Consider the following 20,298-nt stretch of genomic DNA (forward strand, 5'->3'; position numbering starts at 1 on the left):
AAACCTCGCTCTGAAACAGATGACGGACATGGGAGAAGCGGCTAAAGTGGTTCAGTCGGGCTATCAATCCTACCTCCTAACCAAGCAAGCTGTACGTTCCTATACGTGTATCTTCAATGCTGTTGCAATATTACGACTTGCTATAAAGATGAAGTTGGAGAAAGAGATTCCAAGGCTAAAAGAGACACGGTCACAAAAGGAGACCAGGGAACGTAAACTCAATGCCCTCACTGATGACAAAGAGGAAGGAGAAAGAATTGACTTTGATTGTGCTGCTGTTATTCCAGAAACAGATAGGCACCCTCCTGAGAATATTCTCCCTGATCTGGGATTCAAAAATCCAGATCCTCAATTTCATTTACGTTGTCCAGAAGATTATCAAACCAGTGGACACACCCAGGACACCACAGAAGATGTTTTAGCCAAGTGGGTTGCAGTTCCTGAAAACACAAACTTGTTGACAGATCCTGATGACGTGGTTAATATGGACTACGTTTGTACAGAGGCAACTAGGTCTCCAAAACCCAAAGGCCCGATAATGGCCACAAAAGGGAAATCAAAGATTGAAAAGAAAAAACAACGAAGGTTAACACGGCGCCTGAATAGTTCCATATCTCACCAATCTGGACCACACTGTGGAGCCAAGGAGAATCCGGTCCAAGGGTCTCATCAGAAGCTAAAGAAACAGTCCAGTCATTTGCAGGTTGCAGCAGACTATGAAATAAAGTCAAAGGATGCAATAGACTGGAAGTCAAAAAAAAAAAAAAAAAAAAAAAAAAAAAAAAGTTTGGGGGAACTGACCGATTTATTTTTTTTATTACACGTGTGGACTATGTCACGGACACTTAACTTTGCAAATAAGCATTTTTGTCAATATTACAATGTTATATTGGTTCTCTGTGTTGAAAATGTAGCTAAACTACAAATTAATATACAGGGTTGATGGCCCTTAAGATTACAAGGCTGTAGTATAAAAAAAAAAAAAAAAAATGCCCTTTTCGGTTGGTAAATTTATAATGAGGTTCATATTCTAGAGTAGAAAAACCCAGGGAGGTAATAGAAATTGTCTGGTTTTGTGAATATATTTAGCAGATCCTGGGTTGCAAGAATGTGTGCTAGACATTTATTTTTCAAAATAGTTCCCTAATAGAGAGTAAAAAAAAAAAAAAAAAAAATATGTTTGCCAAGTATAGTCTCTTATGACGAAACCTATTGTCCATAATTGCCGTGGAAAAAGTTCATATTCGTGTCATGTGAATACTTAATGTTGTACTGAGGAGTTAGCTCAAGTATTTCAGATAGGACGCTCACCCCAGTGAGGTCCATGGCCGCTCACCCCAGTAGGTGTGAGCTGGGGAGGGGGATATGTGACATAGTCCAAAGATGTTAGGCAGCTTTCTGCCCCATTTTAGAGCAGAAAGTGCAGGAATAGTTACAAATGATCCGTTCCACAGCTTCCCATTAACTCAGGCAGCTGGATGGAAAATCCAGACCACAGATTACCATGGCTCTAGTTCTCCCTCACCTGCTCTTCTAATCACATGCACAGGTATTTAGAGCAGAGAGGTTTTGCATTTCTCTCTCTCTCTCCTTGGAGCCTGGAGGCTGGGGGTATCGCTGCTCCCCTGCATCCAGTATCGGGGTTGACGGCCCCTCCACGTATCACAGTACCAGAGGATTTGCCTGGACACGGGACCGAGTTCCCACCACGAACAGATAAGACCAAACAAATGTTTACTGCTGTTGCTAAAAGACTGTGCTGTATCTAAGTGACCCTAAATGAGAGAGCATTGTTTTAAGCTGGGGAACCAGGTTAGTTGGCCAGCAGCTGTTAGAGAGACTGATTCTATGTGTAGTTAGATCCCTGAAAGGGATAGGATTTTGTTTATATAATTTGGTTTCTTTTTACTTGAAATAACAGTGTGGGAAATACTGTAACAATGAAATGAGTGAACTGCTGAATGAAAGTATCTGAGTACCTCTAACCTACACATGTTAAAGCTGCAGTACCTTACTTGGATGAAAATAAAGCAGGCAGAAGCCTGAGTTAAGCAGCTTAATACTTTGCATGATCCTGTTTTTGTATTAAATAACCCTAGAAGACTGTGTCGGGAAGAACCCAGACAGACGTCAGCACTACAAAAGAGGGGCGTTTGTCACAATATATATATATAAAATGTACAATGCTGTACTGTATATTTTTCATTTATAAGTAGTTACCTGGTAGAACCCACAATAACATTTTGGTGTATGAATCCTGAAGCGCCTTAACCAAGACCACAAGAAGCCGACAATAGGATTTCAACCAGATTTTTGATAAATAGGATTTAGAGGAATAAAATACAGTATATATCCTGTATACAGTATATACCATATGGTGGTAACCGCTATGGTAATGAATGGGTAAACCCCTCTCGCTACCCACCCAAGAGGCCTATCCATCCACTCTGGGGCAAGTACCCCCTTCACCCACCCCCTCTACCCCCATGAAACATTAAAATCCAACAACCCTACTACCCACCCCCTCTACCCCCAACACCCCCCCCCCTCCCCAACACATACAGTATAATAATATACAAAATTCCTATTATCCAGATCTAAATAATAGCGCATTTGGCCATTAAAAATAAAACATTACTGTAGGCGGACGCTCACAGAGGTATGCAAGGGAGACTGATTATAGTGAAATTAAATAAGCCTTTTATTGCGCCTTTTCCTTAACATCAGGAAACCATCCAAACAAGGGGTAAACAAAGCTTCTATTCACTTGGGAGTATTTCTAGTGAAATACTACTGTATGCAGTCCACACTCCCTTTAGATAAGCATGTCTCCCAGCCCCAAACATATAGCATGAAATGAACAGATATAAAAAGTCTTGTAAATAAAAGTCTTATCTGTTCCTTGTGGTTTGGAGGGAAAATCTTCTCTGTCCCTGGTTGCTACCTTTTCTTCAGGGTTTGTCAGCATTCAGGTTTAGAAGTTTCCCCTGTGTCTTGAAAGCAGCTCTGCTGTTTCTTCTGGCAGAGCTCAAGACAAGTGTCTCCAAGTTCAGCTCAGGTGTGAGCTAAGGAGTCTCTCTTCCTGTCTCAAAAGACAGGCTTTTCTAAGCCATCTAATCAGGCAGGTGGGGTTTGTTAATTGACTACCAGCAGTTAACCACCACACTGCTGGATCATAGGCACATTACCTGAACAGGGATAACTCCCCTGTTACATACCTCCCCTGTTTGTGGGAAGCTTGGGCTTGCCACGGCCAAAGCCCATCCTTCCACTCTCATTCTAGATATCTCTGTGACTTGAATGAGAGTGGATGGAGGAAGAGAACCCCGAGTCCTGCTGGGATTGGAGCCCTTTCTCCAGTTTATTCGTGTCTCCTCCTGAAGGTGCTTGAGATCAGCACTCCTCAGTCGCTCGAGGAGGACTTTTTCTAAGTATAGTCTTTTTGCTACGTGCGCGATCATGAGATTTCCCTCGCGTCGGGTGCTCGTCTTATTGTAGGCATACTGTATGGCAGCAGTTGCAGAGCATTTCAAAACAGCCCTTTGAGTTTTCCGCTCTTGAAGCTGTCTCTCTGCCCTTTTCCCACTCAATGGGGTTGCTAGTTCAGCCTCTTTGGGGTTAAGTTGCAATTCCACACCCACTTCCAGAGAATGTCCCATCTTTTCAGCTTCATCAGCTAAGGATTCTTCTGGTTTTGATTCAGCACGTGTACCTTCCAAAAGTCTATTTATTTCCTTAAGCTCGTGTAGCTTTTCATTCTTTTCCTTGACTTCGTCTGTCAACTGAAAATTTTCTTCTTTCAGTTTTAAGTTTTCTCTTTTTAATCTTGAATTTTCTCCTTTTTCAGTCTCTGTACTATTCAGGGCCTCTTTGCAGTCCTCCTTCCATTTACGCACATCGGCTTTGAGAATGACAGTCTCCTGGCGTGAGACTTCCTTCTCTAGGTTGAGGGTCTGAAGCTCCTTCTGAGAGACTTTGAGATCTGTATCAAGATTGATAATAGTTTCTTTAGATATGTCCAGCTCCTCAGTGAGACTGTGTAGTTCCTTTCTGGAAACTTCCAGATCTGTGCGGCAGCTGTTGGTCTCATGATGTGAGGCATCCAGTGCTCTGCGGAGTGTCTGAAACTCTTTCTGAGATACATCCACCTCTGTCCGGACATTGTTGACCTCCTGTTGTGAGGCATTCAGCTCTACATGAAGAGTGTGAACCTCTTGCTGAAAGACTGTCATCTGCTTTAGTGCCTCCTCATACTTCCGCTTCAGCTTAGTCATCATTTTATCAGATTGGCTCTGCTTTTCATCCATGGCGGAAATAGTAGCATTTGCAGTATCTAGCTCAGTCTTGAGATCGTCTAATTCTGTCCTGGCTGCAGAGTACATTGAGAGCACATGTTCCTGTAGCTTCACGTTATTTTTAAGTAGCTCCGCATAACCATCTTTCTTTTGTTTCAATTGTTCACGGAGTATATCACAGTCACGCCTGGCATTTTTCAGGGCATCCTAAGGGCTGGTCAAGGGATCGACACTCACGGGTTCCGGCTCCACTTCCCTGGGATGGTTGGTTGAGGGTTTCTCACTGTTGGCACCGGACAGACACTTCTTTGGGGTACACGACTTCTGACTTGGGCCCTCTGGATATTCGGTTAACCGCGGGACGAATTCTCCATTTTCTCTAGGCTGCAGGGCAACTCGGCCCCCCTTTTCCTCCACAGGGTCTGCGGACGTGTCTGCTCCTTCTACGGTAAGTGAAGATCCGCTTTTCTTTTTTCGCCTTTTTGTTTTGGATGACTCGGTCCCCTCAGGGATACTGGGGTCTCCATCTTCATTTGAAATTTCAGCAGCGTCACTGGATCCACCCGGCTTTTCTTGCAACTGTAATAGCTGACGGAAATATTCGGTGATCCACTGCTCCCGCTCTTTCTCCTGCTGATCATATTCGTCATCAAAGGGAGCGGTCTTTTCTGTTCGTGCCGAGTTCAGGCACCCCCACCATTCTTGGGGTGTTTTGTGGGTGTGACTCGGTTTGGGTTCCCCGTAAGAGATGTCTTCCTCTTTATTGGACTGGAAGGGCCACTCTACCGTGGGGTAGGGTTCATTACAGGAATGCTGCATCTTGTCCTCCATTTTTAGGCTATCAGGTGTAATTTTCTTCCTGACCTCAGGAGGCGCTATTGCAGCTGTTGCCACTGTATTTGCTAGAACCCCCAATTGTGGTAGTCCTACAGGTGGGCATATTTTGCTTGTAGAGGTCGTAGCTCTCACAGGCATCTCTGTAGACTTTTTCTTTCTTGGGTAAGTTTTACAATATCAGCAGTGCTGTGCATGCATTTTCTCTTATCAGGTATACAAGATGTGCAGTTGCTAGGTAAAAACGTCTATTTGCTTTACACCATTTACTTGCTAGGTCTAATCTCTCATTAGGTATGCTGAATGTGTAGGTGAAATAATAGGTGTGTAATCAGCGCTTATGTAAACAGCAATTATAAACAATAATGAACCTTAGATACAGAGTCCCAATGGTAGTCCCGGAGCTGCCTTGAAAAGAATATTCTGGTATCTTCTACCCAGAGTTGGATTAAGAGCTGGAGATTATCTTTTCTGGCGCTGGGGTGATGTATTTGAAGAATGTACTTGCAATCTCTTCTGTTGAACAGTGACCTCAGGAAAAGGAAAGAAAAAAAGACAAAACATGCAGAGAATCTGCAATGGTGTATTACCCAAGGGATGACAGAGTTATGCAATGAAGGAGCAATTTATTAAATTAAAATATAGCAAGGTTAAAATAACCATGGATGACAATATTAAACACACATATAAAATACATGTAAAATGCAGATTAAACTAATAGAATGATGGACACGTGCCTCAGCACTTTCTTGCACTGCGGTGCTTAGTCCAGCAATTCTTGTCTTTGCTCCGTCTGGTATAAAATTGAAATCCTACTCACCAGAAGTTTTACAATATCAGCAGTGCTGTGCATGCATTTTCTCTTATCAGGTATACAAGATGTGCAGTTGCTAGGTAAAAACGTCTATTTGCTTTACACCATTTACTTGCTGGGTGTAATCTCTCATTAGGTATGCTGAATGTGTAGTTGCTAGGTAAAAACTTCTGTTTGCTTTACACCATTTACTTGCTAGGTGCAATCTCTCTGCTTCAGCCAAATAATGTGATTTTCTGTTTGAGTTCAGTCTCAACTTTGGGTATTATGACATTCACTCTTCACAGTTTGGGATACCTTTTACACAGTTCAGCAATTCCTTTTTTTCTAGTAGGCAATTTTACCCTCAGCACTTGTTTACTGAAAATTCCCCTGCTTCAGCACAGTCTTGCATCAATTTTCAAATTTTTCTGCATATACTCCATTCACAACTGGTAGTCCTATGCGGTGTGGCAGCCTTTACTTGCAGAATCAGTACCGCTCATGGGTCACCATCTGTATTCACTGCTTCAGCTAAACATTTGAAAATAACAAACAACTATCCCTTTCAAGGGCTAACTCACTTCTTGAACCCTGACTATGGCTGGAAGGCAAACCCCCTATTTCAATGACCATATTACACTTTATTGTGATAGGCAAATAAGGTTTTACCTGCTTCAGCAGTCTCTCTCTCTCTCTCCTCTTGGGATTGGGGAAAAGAGTCCATCTGTGGTTTTGTAAGTTTCAGTGCAGTGGTGTGTATCACTTTAACTCTGATCTCTGCTGCATGAGATTTTTATTTATTTTTTTAAAGTTGCTCAGACTGTTTGTAGGCAAAAAGCATAAAACAAATTTCACAGAACAAATCTCTGGTCCTTTCTAACTTCAAAGACCACCTCTCGTCCCACTTCGGACACCATATGTAGGCGGACGCTCACAAAGGTATGCAAGGGAGACTGATTATAGTGAAATTAAATAAGCCTTTTATTGCGCCTTTTCCTTAACATCAGGAAACCATCCAAACAAGGGGTAAACAAAGCTTCCAGTCACTTGGGAGTATTTCTAGTGAAATACTATGCAGTTCACAACTCCCTTATATAAGCATGTCTCCCAGCCCTAAACATATAGCATGAAATGAACAGATATAAAAAGTCTTGTAAATAAAAGTCTTATCTGTTCCTTGTGGTTTGGAGGGAAAATCTTCTCTGTCCCTGGTTGCTACCTTTTCTTCAGGGTTTGTCAGCATTCAGGTTTAGAAGTTTCCCCTGTGTCTTGAAAGCAGCTCTGCTGTTTCTTCTGGCAGGGCTCAAGACAAGTGTCTCCAAGTTCAGCTCAGGTGTGAGCTAAGGAGTCTCTCTTCCTGTCTCAAAAGACAGGCTTTTCTAAGCCATCTAATCAGGCAGGTGGTGTTTGTTTATTGACTACCAGCAGTTAACCACCACACTGCTGGATTAGAGGCACATTACCTGAACAGGGATAACTCCCCTGTTACAATTACCCAGCCAGCATAAAGTAAATTAACGTTGTACTTACCCCTGCCAGGATGCAGGCCAGCCTTGTCTTCCTCCGTGTCCTCTGCGTCTTCCGTGGGCAGCAACATTCAAATAAAAAAACTAACTACTGGCCACTAAGCCCTTAATTACCTTAACGGTTTGTAACCAATGGTAATTAAGGGGTTAACCCCCCCTCCCCCACTACCCAATAAAGTCATTGATTATGACTGTGGTAAACCATGCTCACAATATGGGCATGGATTGCCACAATGGCAATGAATGGTCAGCCTAAAAAAAACCCATAAAAAATACAATACATAACAATTAAATAAAAACTAGCATTTGCCAAAAAATGCATTTATTTTCATAGTGCTTATCTATGCCCAGGAAGGGGCATAGATAAACACATTGGCAGTCAATGGGCATCCTAAAAGTTAAACACAATTACAGTAAATCAAATAAAATCAATGTGTTTCTTAACTTTGTCGGATTCACCCTCATAATCCTACTTCGGCACCGACTCTTGAACTACAACGCAATGCTCCTCATCAGCCTGATGCGCAGAAGTCCACGATCCTCTGTTGATTGAAGAGATGTCTCAGGTAAGTTGTTCCTTTCTTTTTTTCTTTTCTTCTTTCTTTTCTTCTTTCTTCTCCTTTGTAATCCAAAGGGGCCCAGAGATGTTGATCCGAAGGATTCTTGGGCTTAAATGAGACGGGACAAGCCTTATATAAGGCTTGTGACCTCACAATTTGGGTGACACATGGTACACCCCCAATCCGATTGGTTGGTGTAAAATGTGACAGCTTCAATTTTTTAAAGGATGTGACATCATCTTAAAGGGAGGGAAGCCAGCCAATCAAGTAGCATAGGGGCACGCAAAGTTTTTTTGCTGTGCCCCCCTGTGTGCCGGCTACAGAGCTTGTGCCCCCCCTCCCCAGTAACCGAGCGTCAAATGACGCTGAGGGTCACGTGACCCTACAGCGTTATTTGACACGCGTTTCCACGATGACACGTCACATGACCCCGCGGCATCATTTGACGCCGCATTGTCATGGCGACATGACCAGAAGCCAACTGAATCCCAGTCCCCGGCATTTAATTTAAATGCCTCGGGGAAGAGTGCATTTAAATGCCTCTGCAACCGCCCGTACCCCCCTAGAAAAATCCCATGCGTGCCCCCCAGTTTGTGCACCACTGAGGTAGTATATGCTACGCTGAGGTAGCATATGCTTCACTCCCTTTAAGATGATGTCACTTCAGCAACAACAAAAAAAATGGAAGCCATCACATTGTACACTGTACACCAACCAATCGAATTGGTAAATATACCTTTCCGTTTTTGGAGTGCTGTGACATCGTCAAAATTTGAGGGAGGCATGTTACCTGATTGGCTATCTTCCCTCCCTTTTTGATGTCACAACACTCCAAAGAAGGAAAGGCATCATATGGTATATCTACCAATCCGATTGGTTGGTGTACCATGTGATGGCTTCATTTTTCTTTTTTTTTTTGCAGGTGGTGACGTCATCTTAAAGGGAGGGAAGCTTGTGCTGCCTGATTGGCTGGCTTCCCTTGCTTTGAGATTAAGTCACATCCCTAAAAAAATGGAAAAATGGAAGCTGTCACATTGTACACCAATTGGGAGTGTGTCATGTGTCAACCAAATGTGACGTCACTGGCCTTATATAAGGCCTGTCCCGTCACATTTGAGCCCAAGGAGCTGTCGGATCAACATCTCCAGCTCCCTTAGGATTACAAAGAAAAGAAGAAAGAAAGGAACAACTTACCGAGACGTCTCTTCAATCAACAGCGGATCATGGACTTCTGTGCATAAGGCTGATGAGGAGCGTCGTGGGTCAAGACTTGTTGCCGCAGTAGGATGATGAGGGTGAATCCAACAAAGGTAAGAAACACATTGATTGATTGTATATATTTTTTTAGGATATAGGATGCCCATTGACTGGCAGTGTGTTTATCTATTTTTTGGCAAATGCTTGTTTTTATTTAATTGTCATGTAAGGGTTTTTTTTTAGATTGCCCATTCATTGCCTTTGTGGCAATCCATGCCCATATTGTGGGCATGGTTTACCACAGTAACAATCAATGGGTTTATTGGCAATTGTACTGTTATGTCAATGTTATTTTATTTTTGGCTACTAGTGCCTTTACCCATTTGTATGTGTGGTGATTGGGTAGAGGATTCGGGTAGTTGCCCCGTGGAGGGTGGTTAGGCCTCCCAGGTGGGTATCAAGGGCAGGGGGGTTAACCCCTTAATTACTATAGTGGTTACTAAGCACTAAGGTAATTAAGGGGTTAGAGGCCAGTAGTTCACTTTTTATTTTAATGTTGCTGCCTATGGAAAACGCAGAGTACGCTGAGAACAGTGATGAGGATGAGGATGACCTTCATCCTGGCAGGGGTTAATACAACTGTAATATACTTTATGCTGGCTGGATAACATTTTATTTTTAATGGGCAAATGAGCTATTATTCAGATCTGGATACTAGGGATTCTGCCCATTACTGTACTGTATGTGTTGCGGGGGGTTGTTTGGGGGTAGAGGGGGTGGGTAGTAGGGTTCCCATTCATTGCTATTGGGGTTATCTTTGCTCCCATTTAGGGTATAGGTAACCACACTGGCAATCAATGGGTGTATTGGCTAGCATTGCTGTTTGTATTGTATTTTAATGTTTATTGGGGGTAGAGGGGGTGGGTGAATGTGTTATTTGGCCTGTGGTGGGTGTTTATGCATACCAGGTGGCTAGCAGGAGGGGTTAACCCCTCCATTACCTTAGCGGTAGTAACTGCTAAGGTTAACCGCGATGGTAATGAAGGGGTTAAGTCCTCCTGCAACCCCCCTTGGAAGGACTAAGCACACATCACGGGCCAAATACCACCTTCACCTAGCCCGTCTACCCCCAATAAACCGGGCACTGGTGTTTAACCCCTTCATTACCCTTGGGGTTAGCCGCTAAGGTAATGAAGCTGCGTTCAAATGTATTTTTATTACATAGGATTGAAGCAGGGCTACTCGGGAGCTGGTATTAATGTGGGGCAGCTCCGGAGACTCTCGGCTTCAATCCGATGCAGTAAAAATATTTTTTTTTCTTCAGAGTCAAATCACGGATCCTTGAGGTGGTGAGATCAGAACCTGCGAGTTGCTTGCGACTTGCTGCTGCGATGTGAATCTTGGAGCTACTAGAATTGCTCGATATTTCCAAAAAATGCAAGTTTGAGCATTTTTTGAGCTGCCGCACGGTTTGTCTGTGCAGGAGTGCTACCAATTGGGTAGAAGCACTTCTCGAGCGAGTTTGGCATGTTATAAGCTTTCTGAATAGCTACACTTGCAAACTCTTTCGAGAAGTGCCCAAAATGCTCGATAAGTCACTTATCAAAGCTATTAGGCCCCAAAGAGTGAAACCACCATCAAAATATCTTTATGTTATGAAGAAGTCATTCAAATACATCATTATTTGTTTGCTTATGAGAAATGCAAGAAACATGTTTTGTGTTAAATATTTGGAAGAGAGCCTTGACTGTGTTTCCCCCTACTACAATATATTTGAAATGTATACGTTTATCAGTTGTCTACACCAAAATCAATTCCTTTTTTTCCTTCTCTCCATGATTGTATTTTAGACTCTGGCTGCACCTGCTCCATTTGCTGTGGAAACAAGCTGTCAATGCCAAGCCCCACATGAGAAATTAACCATTTCTCAGGCCCGTGTAGGAACGCCAGGTGAGTCTTTAAATACATATTTGAATTACCTACTGTGTAAATTGTGCTGATATGCAGTTTAGTTATAAGAATTAAAGCAGCAACATAAAAGTATTTAAGGCAGCAATCAGCACAATTATATGTATTGGTTCCATTTTTGAGGAGCCACCATTCTTTGTTGTAATGTGCCCATACTTCAACCTTACAGTTTATTTATTTTTTAAGGCATCAATGTACCCTGATCACCATTTTTTTCTTTGAGAGTTTACTGCTTTTAAAAGTAGCTGCCACAAACAGTTGAATTCTTCTATAAAAGTACAATGATGGTCGCTGCTCTAGTCCATGCTGTCGATTAAGTAAAATCCTCATTGGGAGCTGGAGCGGGAAAATATACTATATTTCGTTAGATGCTGTTTGCATAAAATCACAGGCAACCAACTGCAAAGAAAACACCTACGATTAAGGCCCTTATTTGCTAAGCAATCTTCTGCCATGAGGCACCTTACAGTATGTTGACTTAAGTGGTCTATAAAAAGGGTTTATCACAGAAAACTGCTAAGAAAAAGAAATTATGGAACTCCATCCATCAGACAACTACATTTTGGTTCTTAGATAACATTGGCTGTTATATGTCTCTTTTTCTTACTACTTCCAAGTAAAGTGGTTTCGGCGAGAGACCACATATGCCTAATTCATTCCTATTTAAGCATTGTGGTGTATGAGGGAGACCATTATATTTTACATTCCTTTGACGTGCCCTCTAGTGAAAAAACAGACCAAATCAAGTGATGTTATAAGATAGAAAGGCAACAGGGAACTTTAGGCTAATCCAGGGGTTTGTTTCCTTCGGAAATTTTATGCTATTTGATACAGGTTGGTTTTTTGGGGGGGCCGGGGGGGTCCCGTTTTTATGGGGAATAATGGTTAGATTTGCAAATTACTAAAAAAAATTGGGGGCAGGGGGGATATCAAATGTAATATTTTTGCTGTTAACATTTGTGGTTTCAGTTGTGTACCACTGTGACTGTAGGCTACCATGTAGTGAATACTTTGTTTTTTTTTGTTTTTTACATTTTATTGTTGCAGCGCTTATATTTAGTCTTATATTGAAATTATGCAAAATATATATGAGGAGTTCAGATACATTTTATTTTATATGTAGCACACGGGTTTCCTTTTGTTTTAATTTAAAAATAAAAAATGCAAACATGCACTGTAATTTGTTAACAGAACGTAAAGGAAAATCTATTCCTATTTGTAGGATTATATGGCAGGCAAACACTTCATGCAGAGGAGGTTGAAACCTCTCACTGAAGATAATCCCTCCAGTCTAGAGTCAGAGATAGACTATGATGAGGAGGATAGAGATAGAAGATTGAGAAAGGCTCCCTGGCTGCTCTTCTCACATTGGCTCAGAAATGTCTGAGCAAGACACAGTTGAGGATGAAGCTCTAGAGACAGAGCTCTGGTGAGGGAAGAACAGGTCAAGATTACATTTACGACACAAGCCATACATACCCCTTGAACTACGTACTACCTAGGTCTTACATCTACCTACACACAGCACTTCAAGGGGCTGTGCTGAATGCAGTACAGCTAGGGAGCCACATCGTACCAGATGGATGTGCTCTGAATGTAACGTGGGGGTGTACTTTAGCACATTCATCACTTACCATCAGAAGTAAAGGATTTGCTAGACGGATGTCAAGGGACAGTAGAAACCGTGAAACAACTCAGGGACTACACCATCACAATTAACACACACACACACATATATTTGTTTAACTTTAATGGAAAAATGACAACATTCCATGTTTCATATTTATTTCATATAGCACTTTTCTCCCGATAGGACGCAGCACATAGGCTTTTTACAGACACAGTCAGTGCCCAGATAAGCTAACAATCTATATTTTGGTGCCGGAGGCACAGGGAGATAGTGACTTACCCAAGGTCACAAGAAGTTAACAATGGGATTTGAACCAGGTTCTCCTGCATTTACACACTGAGCCACTGCTTCAGCTCAAAACATTATGTTTCTGTGCCTCAAAGGGTTAAAGGGGAAGGATGATAAAAAAACGTAATTATAAGATTTATATTATGTTTACAAATGTGTACTTCTTATTTTCTACATGTTTGACAGATAAATCATAAAGTTGACACAAGAGATATATAAATACTGGTGACCATATATGTCGACAAATGTCACACATGTGCAGTCGCAAGTGCCGACTGCGCATGCTCAGTCATGCTCGTGACTGCGAGCACCGACTGTGCATGCATGAACGGTGAGTGTCGACTGTGCAGGTACAATGAGTGTTTGGTCGCCTATGCGCATGCGCGATCGTCACTTGCCGACCGCTCGTGCGCATACGCAATCGGAGCTTGGCGGTCGTGTATGCACATGCACGGCCAGCAAGTGTCCATCGCGCATGCGTGCACGACCGATAAGCGCCGATGGTATGTACGTCATGGCCTTTTGCTAATTTTCTAGGCAGCGATTGAGTTGACTGTAAACTAAACTGAAGGGGTGTCCCCTTCCGTTCCGGTCACCAGAACCAGGAAGTGATTATGTGAGCACTCAGGAGAGCGGTCACATGATTGCTAGGTCTAGTGGGTCCGTGACCATGGAGGTGGCAGGATCCTCTACTGTCTAATGCGGAAGTGTGCAAGCTTGGGGGGGTGCAAGATTTTCTAGGGGGAGCGCGACGGTTGCAAAGGACCGCGTGAGGCCCCTGCAATGTCTCCTACTTCACTTACCTTGCCTTCGGCGACATGTCGCCATGGTAACGCATATCAAATGACGCTGCAGGATCACGTGACGTCTAATGCACACTTTTCTTGTATCACTGTTCTCAGTTAAAACATACTGTATGAAAATCCTCAGCTGCTTTAGAAATGATTGATCTACTTGCATGTACATTTTAGTGGATGAAAGTTACGTTTTTAAGGCTTTTATACTATGGGATAGCTTTGGAAACTGTTTAGAAAATGATGTCCCAACTTCGTTAACAATCTATCATCCGGCCACAAAGCATTATAAAGTAATTGCATTTATTTTAATAGCCAAGCATATATACAGTATGTGTAGGGGTGTTCTGGTTTTCCTTCTGTACCTCGGTGCAGGGCGCAATCACGGGAGGTGCTGTGAGGGAGCGTTATGAGGTTCCGCGGTGGCCCGATAGCACAGGGCGCCGCCATGTTGTTGGGCATTGCGCAATACTCAGGCGCGACCAGGAGGCACGGAGAAAGTTTGCGCATGCGCAGTGTAAGCGCACGAACGGCTGGCCAATCACCAGGAGGCTCTGAGGTTAAACTACAATTCCCATGAGCCTCAGCAGAGCCACCTGACACCAGGGAACGAATAGGAGTGCAGGGATTGCTGGCAGGCAGGAAAGGGAAGCGTGGGGGAGCGACCACGCTAGGAGAGGGCACCGGAGGAGCAAGGGGAGAGGTTGTGTGTGTGCAGGGGGTCAGTGACCCACCTGCATAGGCCAGATTTCCCCTCAGGCCCAGTGCAGACCCTGAGTCACCATTAGCTTGTGGTGCTGTAGGGAAAGCCCTAGAGAGAGAGAGACATCCTATTCCCTTACTGTAGTAGCAGACAGGGACACAGTGTTTTTCCGGAGCTGCGGTGTGTGAACAGCAGTTTGGGCTCAAGCTGCGGGACATCACCAACTCGTGAGAGACTACGCTGGATCGAGGAATCCATTTGAAGTCTGTTGCCGGCTGCTGGAGTAGCTGGAACGTATTTAATAAGTGCACCAACACCGATACCATCAGGCGCTGATCCTGCCTTGGGGGAGGGTTCTTTGGGGACACTGGGTTGAGTGACCAAGGGACTGAGTATATACATTGGACACGGTGTGGGGTGCACGCAGTGGTGGGAAGTGACATTACTCTATGAGGAGAGTGGCCAGGCCACTGGTGTATATACTGAATATCAGTTATTCATGTACTGTACTATATGTGTGTTATCCCTAATAGGTGTACGCGAAGGTTATGCAATTACGTATTAGTAAAAGGTTACAACGTTGAGGCTGGTTAACATTATTCTTACCTAGGGGAATCTTACTTATTGGGGATCCTGGGTAAGTGGAGGCGCTGTCAAGAACATATTGTTACCCCAGGCTCCCAGTTAGCGGAGGCCCAGATCTCACTGAGCCAGCAGGTACATACAGCATTAGTAGTCTCTTTATATCAGCAGGAATAAGGGCTACATATGTATAACGAGTCACATTGGTTTGCTCACATACCGTGTGCTGTATAGAACATTTCACTGTTTTTGAGCATTCTGTGAAGATAAGTATGTGGTGCAGACTTCAGATGTTATTCACAGATGTACTCAGCCTGAGAACACAGATTGTAGGAAGTGCCCAGAATAGCCGAATTACGTGTTGCTGAAGTTCTTGTTTGGAAAGGAATTTCTTTGTTAGGTGACAAAAAAATTACAGGCGTATAAAAGAAGATGAGCCCAATCTATGCGATAATACAAACTGTATTGTACCATGAAAATGTCCTTTCTTTATTGTAGCACAGTTGATACTGCAATTTTCTTTTCGGTGATTATGCTTCAATGGACCACTTTGTTATATTAAATCAAAATGGTCTTTGCATGGACTGTTAATCTTTTCTTCTACATCGACATTTTGTGCAGTTAGGTACAGGTAGTTATGTACAGTATTTTTGAATAATTTGCGAAAAATGTATACAAACATTTTACAATAATGTAATTGTACCATAGGAAACTGGTGGCACAAAAAAATAATAATTCTAATAATGGTTTTAGCTCCGCACCCACCTACTCCCTGGTGACCTGCTAATGCAAGGTATAAAAGACATGTAAGATTACAAGTCAATGATTCGTCCTCCATGAAAAGAAAAGAGAGACGCAGGAGTAATGCAGCTCAGGGGACATGGTAAAAAAAAAAAGAATGAAATTAAAAGTTAGGACTTGCTTGATCTGGTGTTACTTTGTAAGCTTATCTTACTTCGACAAAGAAGAATGAACTCAAACCCAATTTAAATTAAATATTAGCGATAGTTAAAGATTTGCAGCCTTTTATGCAGAATTATGTAAGTAATAAGAAATGGGGAATAATCATTAAATGGAATTTTAGTGATTGTGGATGTCCATTGTTCCAGTGTTGTTGTTGTTCTTGTTGTTTTCTTTTTACAAATTATTAATGAAGCAGAGCTCCCAGTTACTCACAGAAAAATACTGTAGTCAAAATAGCCCTTTCTGGTGCTCAACGGTGTGGGCAAACTCCCTGTAGAGAAATACCTTGATGAATGTCCCTCTCAACAATGATGCAATACTGTTTGTTGAAGGAGTGGCACAGTTATTAAAGACACTGACTCTGAAAACAATGATACTAAGTTGGAATCCTTGTGACCTTGGGCAAGTTATTTTATCTCCCTGGTTCTCAGGCACCAAAAAAATAGATTATAAGCTCTACAGGGCAGGGACTTGTGCCTGCAAAAATTCTATGTACAGCGCTGCGCACACTGTCATCACTATACAAGAAAAAACATTGTTATTTATTAGTAGTAGTTTGAGTCCCTGCTGATTTCTCTGTAATGCCTGCATTATTTATTTATTTATAAAATATTTTACCAGGAAGTAATACATTGAGAGTTACCTCTCGTTTTCAAGTATGTCCTGGGCACAGAGTTAAGACAAATAATACATGTTTACAAATACAGTTACATAAATGAGCAGGGTATATATTATATACAAGACATTGCATGCACTGTTAAAGATAATATATATTATGGGCGTATGAAACAGTTACAGACCAGATTAAAATGTGTGACAGCCTTAGATTTGAAAGAACTTAAACTGGTGGTGGATGTAAGAGTCTCTGGTAGGTTGTTCCAGTTTTGGGGTGCACGGTAAGAGAAGGAGGAGCGGCCGGATACTTTGTTGAGCCTTGGGACCATGAACAGTCTTTTGGAGTCTGATCTCAGGTGATAGGTGCTGCATGTGGTAGGGGTGAGGAGCTTGTTCAGGTAGCTGGGTAGCTTGCCCATAAAGAATTTGAAGGCAAGACAGGAAATGTGAACTTTGCGCCTAGACTCGAGTGATGACCAGTCTAGTTCTTTGAGTATTTCGCAGTGATGTGTGTTATAGTTGCATTGGAGAACAAAACGACAAATTGAATTGTAGAGGGTGTCAAGTTTGCTAAGGTGGGTTTGAGGTGCCGAGCCATATACTATGTCTCCATAGTCAATAATTGGCATTAGCATCTGCTGTGCGATACGTTTTCTGACCAGGAGACTTAGGGAGGATTTGTTTCTGTAAAGTACCCCTAGTTTGGCATAGTTCTTGGTTGTCAGGGTATCAATGTGCATTCCGAATGTTAAGTGGGAGTCAAACCATATGCCCAGGTATTTAAAAATAGTGACAGGTGTTAGGGTGGTGTTAGTGTTAGTTCTAATCTGGAGCTCAGTCGCTGGAAGCTTTAAAAATTTAGTCTTGGTCCCAAATACCATTGTTACAGTCTTGTCAGTGTTTAAAAACAGTTTGTTTTGGGAAATCCAGTTTTCGAGTCTGAGAAAGTCAGACTGAAGTATGTGTTGAAGGTCAGAGAGGCTATGGTTTTGTGCATATAGGATTGTGTCATCTGCATACATGTGTATTGAGGCTTCCTGACAAGCTGTGGGAAGATCATTGATGAACACTGAGAAGAGTAGGGGCCGCTAGAACAGAGCCTTGTGGGACGCCACAGGTGATATCCAGGGGGATTAGAGTTAGAGCCAGAGAAGGACACATGTTGGGATCTACCTGATAGGTAGGACTGAAACCAGTTTAAAGCATGCTTCCCTATTCCAGAGCTCTGGAGTTTGTTAAGCAGGATAGCATGATCAACTGTGTCAAAAGCCTTTGCAAAATCTAGGAATACTGCACCAGTGAGTTGACCCCCGTTCCATTCCACACTGGATTTCATTGCAAACTTTTAGCAGAGTAGTTACGGTAGAGTGTTTGGGGCGAAAGCCAGATTGGAATTGGCTAGGGAAATTTGTCTTGTTATAGTAATCGCTTAATTGGGAATGGACACATTTTTCCATGACTTTGGATAGGATTGAGAGAAGGGAGATTGACCTGTAGTTTGAGACAGTGTTTTTGTCCCCACTTTTGAAGATTGCGACACCTCTGGCAGCTTTCCAGGTCTTAGGGATATGGCCTGCAGACAGGATAGAGTTGACTATGGAAGAAATTGGTTTGGCAATGGCTGGGGCACCAAGTCTTAGGAACCTAGATTGTAGTAAGTCAGGTCCACATTGGCTGCTTAGTTTTAATTTGAGAAGCGCTTGTGTAATCTCCTCTTCGGATACTGGGCCAAATTGAAAAGTATATGGAATATGTTGTTGATAACCTTCCAGAAGTTAGCTGGGTTTGATGTGTTCTGGAGGAGATATCAGAGTAATATTGTGCTTTTGCATGCCTTGTTTGCCTTGTGGACATGTTCTGCAGGCATTTATAGTGATTGAGATCCTTGGTAGTGCAAGTTACTTTGTGGCTTTTCCACAAGGCATCCCTGAACTGGTAGAGTGCTATAAGGTCAGGTGTAACCCATGGAAGGTGGGCCCTCCGTACCCTTATTATGCGTAGTGGAGCATGGGTATCACAGAGTTTTAAGAACTCGGATTGGAAATAGTCGAGCGCAGAATCAGGGTCAGGAATTAAATTGATTCTGTGCCAAGGGCAGTTGGTAAGGTCAGCTAGAAACTGTTGTGGGTTAAAGTTGCTAAATGTTCTAGTGAGGAGAACTTTAGGGCTTGATTGGGGCGGTTTAATGTTCCTTACACAGTACACTATTGCATGGTCACTGAAAATGTCAGGAAGGATGCCAGAGGACTGGATTCTGCTGGAATTTGAGGAGAGAATCCAGTCTAGCAAGGAATGGTTGCGCGATTTCAGGTTTGTCCGTGTGGGTTGGGAAATGAGTTGCGATAGGTTAAGCGACTTGATTTGTATCTGAATTTTGTGGTTTTTAGGGTCAAGCCATTTGAAGTTGAAATCCCCAAGAATTAGCAGCTCACTCATTTAGAAAGGAAATGGAGCCAAGAAACTGGGTGATATCAGTCAGAGACTGTAGAGGGGCTTTAGGGGGCGGTAGATACCAGCAAGCAAGATGGGCTTAGAAAAGGGGATGCAGATTCTGCCAATTAGGATTTCAAAAGAGGGTGGGCTTTGGGGGAATTTTAACAGTGTAAATTGTAAGGTGTCTGCAATATAAAATAACACCCCTCCTCCTCTCTTTGACCTATCTCTCCTAGAAATGGAGTATCCCTGAACGGGAATATTTGCATCGGGGGTTTTAGGGTTAGCCATGTTTCTGTGAGAATGATGGCTTTTGGTTTATGCATAAGGCACCATGCTCTAAGTTCATCCAGTTTGGGCAGCAGGCTCCGGATATTTATATGGGCGACAGATAGCCCTTTTTGGGGCTATCACATCACAGCTTCCAATTGGCTTGCGGGGCGCGAAAACTTTGAAACACCACCACAATGGGATCTCTCGTAGCTGAACTGAGCAGCTACAGTCACCACGTATGGAGGTATCTCAGGAAGCAGGGGGTTACTGGAGCTGAAATGAATGGGGTTCAGCTCCGGAGACCCCCTGCTTCAAACCTGTGTAAAAAAAAAAAAAAAAAAGCGAGTCCTTTATTCCCCCGTATTCACCATGAAAAGGTTAGAAGATTCATTTATTATTGTCAAGAGATATACTGCATGTCCCGCTTTCTGTGCACCACAATAAAAGGTATATCTCCCAACTATTTAGGCTCTGGGATACATGGAATGTTTTCCTGATTTATGTTTCATTGTGTACAAAAACAAGTTTTCCTGGCGTCATTGAGTTAGGTTGGAGAGATAGCAGGTATTCCATGATAGAATACAACATGTATGTCCTTGATTTGTCTGTCATAGGCTAAAACATACACATCCCTCCTTTCTTTGTGATCGAATAATAAGCACAGGGCTAGTACAAGGATATTTCGTGCCCTAAGTCGAACCTTCAATACTGTGCCCCCTGCCCTCTCCACAATTAACTTCTATTTTTTTTATTTGACACCCCATTCTCTCTTTTCCTTCCCTCATTCTCAATCCCTTCCCTGTATCCCATTCTCTCTCTCCCCACCACCATTCTCTCTCTC

General features: G+C 42.7%; 1 protein-coding gene across 3 annotated transcripts in view; it reads left to right on the top strand.

Annotated features, from left to right (window-relative positions):
• The window catches only part of PCYT1B (phosphate cytidylyltransferase 1B, choline), a 90,519-nt gene that overhangs the window by 44,628 nt on the left and 25,593 nt on the right, over nucleotides 1-20,298 (top strand). For all 3 annotated transcript variants that reach the window (XM_075594268.1, XM_075594269.1, XM_075594270.1), the window contains exon 2: nucleotides 11,059-11,158. In XM_075594268.1, the coding sequence (XP_075450383.1) occupies nucleotides 11,059-11,158 (100 nt within the window). The remainder of the gene's footprint in view (nucleotides 1-11,058; nucleotides 11,159-20,298) is intronic.

The sequence above is a fragment of the Ascaphus truei genome, chromosome 3 (genome assembly GCF_040206685.1).
Source record: "Ascaphus truei isolate aAscTru1 chromosome 3, aAscTru1.hap1, whole genome shotgun sequence".
Taxonomy (NCBI): domain Eukaryota; kingdom Metazoa; phylum Chordata; class Amphibia; order Anura; family Ascaphidae; genus Ascaphus; species Ascaphus truei.